This window comes from Thrips palmi, unplaced genomic scaffold (genome assembly GCF_012932325.1).
Source record: "Thrips palmi isolate BJ-2018 unplaced genomic scaffold, TpBJ-2018v1 HiC_scaffold_19, whole genome shotgun sequence".
NCBI lineage: Eukaryota > Metazoa > Arthropoda > Insecta > Thysanoptera > Thripidae > Thrips > Thrips palmi.
The window spans coordinates 12,694,296-12,704,219 of NW_023144628.1; the positions used below are offsets into that span (position 1 = coordinate 12,694,296).

General features: G+C 44.8%; 1 protein-coding gene across 1 annotated transcript; it reads right to left on the reverse strand.

The window, feature by feature from the left end:
• Window positions 1-339: 339 nt before the first annotated feature.
• Window positions 340-6,092, reverse strand: LOC117645764 (mannan endo-1,4-beta-mannosidase-like). The gene is made up of 7 exons (XM_034386161.1): window positions 5,970-6,092; window positions 5,368-5,404; window positions 4,215-4,447; window positions 3,185-3,328; window positions 2,496-2,636; window positions 1,416-1,627; window positions 340-655 (listed from the first exon to the last, which is right to left on the reverse strand). The coding sequence occupies exons 1-7, from the start codon at window positions 6,018-6,020 to the stop codon at window positions 511-513; spliced, it is 963 nt and encodes a 320-aa protein (XP_034242052.1). The 5' UTR covers window positions 6,021-6,092; the 3' UTR covers window positions 340-510.
• Window positions 6,093-9,924: the final 3,832 nt, after the last annotated feature.

The window sequence follows — 9,924 nt, forward strand, 5'->3', positions numbered from 1 at the left end:
ACAATAAAAATAGATTGCTCGAGTGTAGCAAGGGATTCAGAAAGAATGATAACACGAGGGCTGCTGGATTGCAAGTGAAGGGTAAGGTCCACCGGCCGCGGGCGGGGAGCGCAGTGCAGGGCAGAGCCAACCTAACGGCGACTCAGGGATTCCGGGACACCAACGAAAAAAAACTTCCGTATTATCCTTTATCATACGAAGCATTTCTTCGTTGATTTTACAATGCCATCTTCTTATTCGCGTTACGAAGCGATTCTTCTCGTACAGTTTTTTCTGTGCACATCAAGGGTAAATTAGTGTCTGTAGATGAGCTCTGGAGCATGTTTGGGGATATAAAAATGTGCTTCTAGCGTATTTTAATATCGTTATTATTCGACATAAAATTGATCAGCTCCGTATCCTCCATGCTAATAAATACCATGACATGAGACCGATCTTGGAATAGGTCTTTGCCTGTCATTTCTTCGGGATGATGTGAGACGGACGGAGGAACTGCATAGAGGACTTCCACTACCAGCTGATGCTGACTGGCGAGGCGGTGAGGCGGATACCGTGGGTCCCGCTCACGATCTCCTTGCCCAGCTTTGTCAGCTCGCCGGCAGGGCCGGTGGCGAGGTCCATGTTGGCGGTGTCGGCGTTGTTGCCGTACCAGGACCTGCAATTGCATGTAAATGATGAGCCCCATTTTCAGGAAATCAGAGGAGTTTCCGCATTCTCACTCCAGAAGGTGAAAAAAGGTAAATGGCACTCTCGCATCCTCTGCAGACACTTTGTTTGTAAACCTTTGATAAGATTTCGTTTGTAAGCTGCATATAAATAACGGTAACTCATTGCACCCTAACGTCATAACGTTACTAAAGATATAATCGGTACGAGCCTGAGATACACACCAGAATTAGGGGAAATAAGAAATTACCGCCCGATACTGCCACTGAGTTAACTGATATGTCTAGGCCTAAGTGACGTCAAATTCGGATATGAACTATTGGTTGTGAAAATGCCTGACCACTTAGTTTAATGCTATTTCATCTCTTCACAAGTAAACAACACTCAAGAAAAGGTATCCAATCACAGTCGTGTTTTGAGAGCTTTTGGTGAACTGATCCAAGTAGCGTTTTCGCAGGTCTCTTAATACGTGAACCTGCAGAGTAACCTTACTCACAAGTAATCATTGGCATAAATCATCAAGCTAAGGTGCACTGTTGAAGTCAAAAGGCTCAAAACTTTTACCATTTTATGGGGCTTTAACTTTTCCAATGCCCTTTAAACCCTTCCAGAAGGTATAAGGGCTTAAAATAAGAGCCTTGCCAAAGGCCTTTAAAAATTGATGCCGATAAAAAATGCCTCAATGTTAAATGCGCAAAAGGACTCTTGTTTTATGCTTCTATCTTTTTAGTGTGTGCTTCGTAACTCACCAAGCGAGCCACCCAACAGAGCGCTCGTTGCAGTACGACATGATGGTCTTGTAGTCGACGGGCTTGCCTGTCTGGGCGTCGCTGAACTCCCCGATGATGAGCGGCACGCCGATGGCCAGGCTGTTGTCAATGTGCTGCTTGACAGTGGCCTCGTCCTTGCCGGCCACCTCGTACATGTGGATGGAGAAGATGGTGTTGCGGTCGGGATCCGCCTGAAATGAAGGACTGATGAATTCACGTGGTCCCTTCTGAGTCAGACTCGCCATCAACTGTCTTAGGACACTGAGAATGAAAGAGTCACCACCATCGCCCTTTCATTGGGTCACGCACGCACCGTTGCCCAAATTTGGGTGACGAGCCCGCGGTGACCAAATTTTGGGCAGTCATAAAACCGTCGCCCAAATTTGGGTAACGTTGTCGGCGACGCCGTGAGGTCCCCGATGACGCTCTTCCGGGGCCACCACGATGACCCCATGGGGCGTTGAGGCCTCCGGTCATCGTGGTGGCCCCGGAGGGACGTCATCGGGAACCTCACGGCGTCGCCGACGGCGTTACCCAAATTTGGGCGACCAAACGCCTGTTACCAAATTTCGGGTGATGAATTTTTCGTTACCAAAATTTGGGCAACGAAGTTGCATCACCCATTTTAAGGGCGATGGTGGTGACCAATTCATTCTCAGTGGAGTCTGAGCAAAATTTCGGCTATTGTCTGATGTCGATTTCAACGCAAGTTTTCCTTGCAAGAATATGTCATGTTGATGAGAATTGTCAAGCGAATGCGGTTGATGAAAATTTCAATTCGTAATGAAATATATATTACTTTGCGATGAAATTATTACAAATTTTGTGGCGTCGTCAATAATTTGTAATAAAATTGCCACAATTTCGAAAATGCTGTAGCTGCAAAGTTGTGGAAATGCGAGCATCTAAAGTGGTGAAAATATCATCACATGAAAGTGATGAAAATGTCATCAGTTGAAAGTGAGGAAAACGTCAGTATTTGAAAGTGATGAAAACGTCATTATTTCCTCTTGGTCGTTAAGTGACAGCAATTTTCCACAGCGACGGGTCACTGCTCACCTCGAAGACGGAGCGGCCCTTCTGGGCGATGACGGCGGCGTCCTGGCCCCAGCCTGCGGCGTCCACCACGATGAGGTGCTTCAGGCCGGCGCTGCGGAGCCGGGGCAGCACGGAGCGGTAGGCGGAAGCCCACTCCTCGGCCTGCACACCGACCAGCGACACGTTAGGAGAGGAAGAGAGCGATTTCCAATGCCTCCAATTAAACTTAATTTTCGCACTCAAGAAGTTAATATCAAAACGTAAGCCCCACACTTTCTTATGCTAGTCCCCGATTTAAAAATACATTCGATTGTATTTTTTCCCATAAACCACTTGCTAGGAGGAAAGCCGTCTAAACCGAACGAAAATTTTCAATGCACTAAATTTGCACAATTCTCTACTTCACATTACAGCCACCGCCATTTTTTTTTGTAAAAGGCACTTTAAACCCCCCGATACCATTCCATGTCGGTCCCAGAGTCTTTCATGCCTAAGAACCTCCTATTAACCCGACTAACCCTCATTTTTTCAGGCCCACGACCAGAGATCAGATCAAGCACATCGTAAGGCTTGCGACAAAGTCCTTTTCGAACAATTACGTTAATCTGGTAAACAAAGGCAGAGCTGACCAAGAGAGTTTCCAGCTGTCTAATATAATGGCAGACGAACTTGCCATAGCAATTTTTCTCCAAAATCGTTTCCCAAGTTACCTTTCCAGAGGAGCCGTGCCACTCGTTGGCGACGTTGATGATGACGCGGTCCTCCAGTCCCTGCAGTGTGTCGGCGAGGCTGATCCAGTAGTCGGCGGCGCGGTTCAGCGCAGACACGTCGTCGGAGCCCGTGGCGTCGTGCACCTGGTGGACGCGGGAAAAAATAAAGCGTAGGTGCACACTTCATTCAAGCTATATCCACTGCACTTGAAGGTCTCACGTCCTTCTTGACGTGTACAGCAACGCTTTCAAGGCGTTGGCTTGAAATCCAAGGAGCCCTGGTTACTTCCAATGGGTTTCTGCTAATTTTCTAAGTTGTCCAGAAGTACTTTACTCAACTAAAGTGGACTCGTTTCGACAAGGCAAACAAAATGTGACTACACATATGTCGTGGGTGGGAAATAAAAAAAGAGACTGGAACTTCACAATTTGAAAAATGGCCAAACACTCTCATTCCAGGAACGTGACATCACGTTGAAACGAACGTGACAAAATGTCACGTTCGTTTTGTGTCACGTTCGTTTGAACGTGAACAAGCTGATTTTTTGGCCAATTCACACCCAAACGAATGTGACACAATGCTCAAACGAACGTGACATGTTGTCACGTTCGTTTAAACGTGATGTCACGTCCCTGGAATGAGAGTGAAATGATCCATTAAAAATAAATGTGAAAGAGCCGATTCCTTTCACTGCTCGAGAAACCTCAACAAACCTACAAGAGTTCCTGGCAATTAATTAATTTTTCAGGAATGGATTGCACAAAGCACAACAGTTGTTCTTATAAAGCGCAACGTAACCAGCATGTCAAGTGCAGTTTGTTGCACTTTCGTTGTGCTATTCATACTTTTTGTCCCTTGCAGTGTAGGAGGACTAAACATGTTTGAACATGGTTCAACATTCAAAACGAATGTGAAACCATAAGCAAACGAAGGAGACACCATTCCCTAGCGAATGATGTCACTTCCGTCAAATAAGAGCAGAACACGAAACCTTTCGGTGACCTCGTTGTGCTTTGAACATTGGCCCACCTCCAGCATGGCGACCAGGTGGTTCTGGCGGCACAGGTCCAGCAGGCGCTGCACGGTGGCGGCGTCGTCCTTGTAGTACGTCTCCCCGTTGGACAGCACGATGCGCACCACGTTGACCCCCGTGCGCGCGATGGCCGGGATGGACTTCTCGGCGTCGTCCTTGAACCAGGAGTGGGCGTAGTTGATGCCCCTCATGACGAAGGCATTGCCCTGCGCGTCGAGGATCTGCGTTCCTGCGAGGCCACAACAGGGCATTGCACATCGTCAGAATTCGGTTTGGAATCTGCGGAGCGGTACTTGTCGAGAATAAAAAGGTGCCCAACCGAAGGTTCCTTTGGAAACTCACGAAGATTTTTCGTATATTATCGAAAAATTTTCAATTACTTTTTATGAATATTCGTGGATTTGCAAAGAGTCATTGAGAGTGAAGGGAGGTTTTCTCGTTAACTATCAGTTTTTCCAGAGATTTATTTCCACAGATTTTTGGACACGGTATTTCAAATGGGAGAGAATTTACGAATACCTATTTGGACATCGAGATGTACACATTCAGATTGTTGATCAGAAATCAAAATGAATAGAGTGAAGTATCGTCTAGACTTGATGACGCGTTAGCGACGAAGGGCAAACAACTTGAATTTTTGGTGTACATTTCCCTTGAAATAACGTGAAATACGGTGAAATAACGTTGAAATGACGGTGAAATATCGGTGAAATATCGCGAAATAACGTAAAATAACGCGAAATAACGTTGAAATAACAATGAGATAGCGTGAAATAACGTGAATTTGAAAGAACGGTGTACAAATCTTGTCGAAACTGTTTGCTCCTCGTTTACGGACTACACGGTGACGTCAATGAGGAGTGTGCCAGTGCCATCATATACCGTAGATTGTGAATTTCGTCACGTTTGTACACTGTAATAACGGTTTCATTTTTTTTTTTCAGGAATTCCCTGGAAATTGCCCATGCCTCTATCATTGGCTTCCTGGGAAAGCGTTTTTACCGTTTTTACCATGATATGTTGCTGCACGTTTAAACGTTTACAAGCATAGTCATCAGCGCATATGTTGACACTTGATGTTCAGTTGGCTCTCAAACATTCATGATAAAATTAAAGTAAATTATATGATAGTAGATATGGACTGCTTACCAGAGACTCTCAACCCATTGTTGGCTCCGCTCACAGCCTGGAAAGAAAGGAGTGCAAGAAATTTAACTATCAATTACAATGTGTGCCCGCACTGAGAATGAAAGAGTCATGATCATGACTAAAATTTTGGGCGAGGAATTCTTTAACTCCCAAATTTGGGTGAGGAAGGTTTCCTCGCCCAATTTGGGTGAGGAAGGTTTCCTTATCCAAATTTGGGTCATAATACTATGGAGCCATATAGATAGCTGATACACCCTTCCTCACCCAAATTTGGGCGAGGAAGCATTCCTCGCCAAAATTTGGGTGATAAAGGCGCCCCAAATTTGGGCGAGGAAACAATCCTCGCCGAAATTTGGGTGATAACGTATACCTTGCCCAAAATTGGGTATTGATCATGACTTTTTCATTCTCAGTGCGAGAGAGAAAATCAAACACCGCCGTAACTCCGTTCCATATCTGGAGTTCTTGAGAGTATTCAAAGTCCGTCATGCAGTCTCTTCCCCGAAGAACGTCCTGTCACGCGGTTAAACCATCTCCTGGGAATGAAACGATATTCCTGAGAATCCCATGATATGGTTTTGCCGGGGCGATGGGTTTCTCACCTGAGAGGCCGCAGCCACGATCAAAATGAATACAGCTGTTTGCCTGAGCATGTTGCCTCTGCAAGTGTCTGTCCTGAGAGCACTCGCACCATTTATAACGGTACGAGTGGTTAGACTTGATTTCGCGTCGGGTGCCGATGTCTGGTTTACTCATGTTTGCACACTTGGACTGTGTCATACGAACAAGAAAAGGTGTGCCCAATCAAAACAGTTTTGCAAGCTGTTGCCGAAGTCCCCTACACGGTAAAAAAAGTCTCTAGGATTTCCCAGGAACTTCTCGGAAATCGCCTGTGTCTACCATAGGTTCCCTGGGAAAACCAGGTACCGTCTTTTCCGTGTATCTTTTGCATGCAAAGCACAACAACAGTGTACTTGGAGGTAAGTACACGCCACCTGGCGTGTACTTGACAAGCATGCTCCAACGCGGCGTATACTAAGTCTACTGTACGTGGCAAGCGCGCTCCAGCGTCGAGTGTGCATGCCAGGTTGGCTCCAAGTGGAGTGTACTTGTAGGACTGCTTCAACCTGAAGCATGCTTCTTGAGTTTGTCGAGGATGACGTCAGATACTGAAGTTGTCACGTTCGTCCGGATGCGATGTAATCATTGGTTTGAACGTTGATCAACATACAAACCAATGTGGCATCTTGTTCATACGAACGTGACACAATTCACAATCCAACGAATATGCCATCAAATTCGTAGAATAGCAGTGATGTTGCACGGCACTCAAACGAACGTCACATGATTGCGCAAAACCGCTAGGATCTTACGAGCCGCGCAGCACGAAGCGACAGTTCGGCTTCGAGTGCAGGCACGATTCATCACGAATTGAATACACACCTGTTGTTTCCTGAAAGGCAAGTGTCCAAAACTCATCCAGGCATTCTGTTTTTAGCAAGACCTCAAGGGTGTAATGAAGTGGAAGATTATGGCACCATTTCGGGTGTTAAACATTCATATCAGAAATCCGATGCTGGAGTGCAGCACTCGTGTAAATCTTGTCAGAACGTCAGAAACATATCTGAAATCCTAGTCAAACTTCGAGCACCTCTGAAAGCTGATATCCTGAAATCTTATGCTGATATTGATGGTCTGAGTTCTTCAGGATGTCCGAAAAAAAATTAAACGTTTCAGAGGTGCGCGAATTTTGATCTGGTTTTCAGACAGGTTTCCGACGTCCGCACTAGTGACAGTGTTCCAGGATTGCAATAGTCTGGCATGAAGGGTCGTAGAAAAAACTCCAGAAAGTGCACTCTACGTGTCTTGCAACGAAATTTGAAACTATGTGACAGTGAATTCAGCGCAAGTATTATACGAAGCAATAGTTTGTAATGTTTTCACAGTGCACAATACGGGTCTTTTCTGTATTATCAACCTGAGATACGAAGAAACCCAGGAAAAACTTCATAGCACCAACACCAAGAAAAACCATCCTAATATCAAGAAAAACTACGCCCTCATCTTGCTGGCGCCATTTTCTTCGTATTATGGGAAATTTCTGCGAAAGACGTTTTGAGTGTGTCGAGTTTCTAATGTCACGAAAGAAGGTAGCACAGGTGTGTTTATCAAATGGGTTAAGCGAACACGCATCGTATGTTTGTCGATCTCGTGGAGACTTACGTCAATGCAAGGGCCCGCCAAATGAGCCCGCACTGTAAAAGTTTCTTGTGGATGACGTTTTCCTCACTGGCAAACAATGACAAGGTTATCAGAAAGCAGCGGGTGGCAACTGCTCTTTCAGCACGGGCGTGCGGACATTTTGTTTTACAATAATATCTGCCAAACTAAGCAAAACTGCTTTCGTTTTTGGAATCAGCACAAAATTTGACAGGGAGTAGGGTACTTCTTCGACGGCTGATCAGTAATCACCATGGTTGTTTAGCGGCCTAAAGGCCACTTTGTTGCGAAATGTGGCCCTGATCCAGGTCCCAGGTCTCGCATGTCGCGATTTGCTCAAAATCACTGACTTGCAAACGTTAATGTGGGCAAACAGATCGTCGTATCACAAAGCCGAAACAATATTTTGGAATTCTCAGTACTTTTACCTTTTTTAAATATTCATATTTAATCGTGATACTCGGCGGCAAATTTCAGTCGATTTCGAGTTTTTAACAAACATTTACGCGGCTCACGTACCAGAAACATTGAGGGACCGTTGCCATTAGAAAGTGTGGAGATGTACTCCATCTTAACAGCATCTTTACAGGCAAATATCCTGAGGATTCCAAACCTGCTCTCAGATTTTGATACGACTCTGTTTGATCGCATTAATGTTTGCAACATCAGAATGTTACACGATGTGACATGGGAGTTTTGGGTCTTTTTGATACAAATTCGACTTTAGGATGTCAAACAACCATGATGATTACCGATCAGTCGTCCAAAAAGAACCCTATTCTCTGTCAAATTTGTGCAGAGGGGTCAACATTATTTTCATAAATACGCGGTCGCTATATTACCTGTATATTACCAATATATTACTATATATTGCTTGTATATTACCACAATTTTGCCTCGTTATTACCCCTATATTACCATTTATTATCACTGTATATTACCTATATCAAGAACCTATATAGCCCCAATCCGACTGACTGACTCACTCACTCACTCACTCACTCACTCACTCATAGAAATGTTTGGGGTGAAGGAGTGGTCGTAGAGACTTGCGGTTTTTTCCATTCAATTCCAAATTTTATGGGAAAATTGGGAAAAATCCCAAAAGTTGAAAATTCCTCACCGTTTCCGAGAAAACTTACTTTATCTTCAAAAAAGGGGAACAAATTTCTCACCGTTTCCGAGCAAACCTACTCAATCTTCAAAAAAGGGGACCGACCGACTAAAAATTTTTATTCGCCCCATCGGTAGGTCTGGTCGAGATATTTCCGAATCTGTGCCGCAATCCGGTCTCCGTCACTGGCAACATCCTCAAAAAACGAATAAATAAGCCTAAATTCAACAAAATCCACTCAATCTTCAAAAAAGGGGACCGACCGACTAAAAATTTTTATTCGCCCCATCGGTAGGTCTGGTCGAGACATTTCCGAAACTGTGCCGCAATCGGTTCCCCGTCACCGGCAACATCCTCAAAAACGATGAAATAGGCCTAAATTCAACAAAATCCACTCAATCTTCAAAAAAGGGGACCGACCGACTAAAAATTTTTATTCGCCCTATCGGTAGGTCTGGTCGAGACATTTCCGAAACTGTGCCGCAATCGGGTCCCCGTCACCGGCAACATCCTCAAAAACGATGAAATAAGCCTAAATTCAACAAAATCCACTCAATCTTCAAAAAAGGGGACCGACCGACTAAAAATTTTTATTCGCCCTATCGGTAGGTCTGGTCGAGACATTTCCGAAACTGTGCCGTAATCAAGAACCTATATAGCCCCAATCCGACTGACTGACTCATTCACTCACTCACTCATCAAGAACCTATTTAGCCCCAATCCGACTGACTGACTCACTCACTCACTCACTCACTCAATCATAGAAATGTTTGGGGTGAAGGAGTGGTCGTAGAGACTTGCGGTTTTTTCCATTCAATTCCAAATTTTATGGGAAAATTGGGAAAAATCCCAAAAGTTGAAAATTCCTCACCGTTTCCGAGAAAACTTACTTTATCTTCAAAAAAGGGGAACAAATTTCTCACCGTTTCCGAGCAAACCTACTCAATCTTCAAAAATGGGGACCGACCGACTAAAAATTTTTATTCGCCCCATCGGTAGGTCTGGTCGAGACATTTCCGATACTGTGCCGCAATCGGGTCCCCGTCACCGGCAACATCCTCAAAAACGATTAAATAGGCCTAAATTCAACAAAATCCACTCAATCTTCAAAAAAGGGGACCGACCGACTAAAAATTTTTATTCGCCCCATCGGTAGGTCTGGTCGAGACATTTCAGAAACTGTGCCGCAATCGGGCCTCCGTCACTGGCAACATCCTCAAAAA

Coding starts and splice junctions, on each gene's coding strand:
- LOC117645764 (XM_034386161.1), bottom strand. CDS start 6,020: ATGCTCAGGCAAACAGCTGTATTCATTTTGATCGTGGCTGCGGCCTCT. Junction 4,448..5,367: donor CAATGGGTTGAGAGTCTCTG/GTAAGCAGTCCA, acceptor GTGGCCTCGCAG/GAACGCAGATCCTCGACGCG. Junction 2,637..3,184: donor GGCACGGCTCCTCTGGAAAG/GTAACTTGGGAA, acceptor GTCGGTGTGCAG/GCCGAGGAGTGGGCTTCCGC.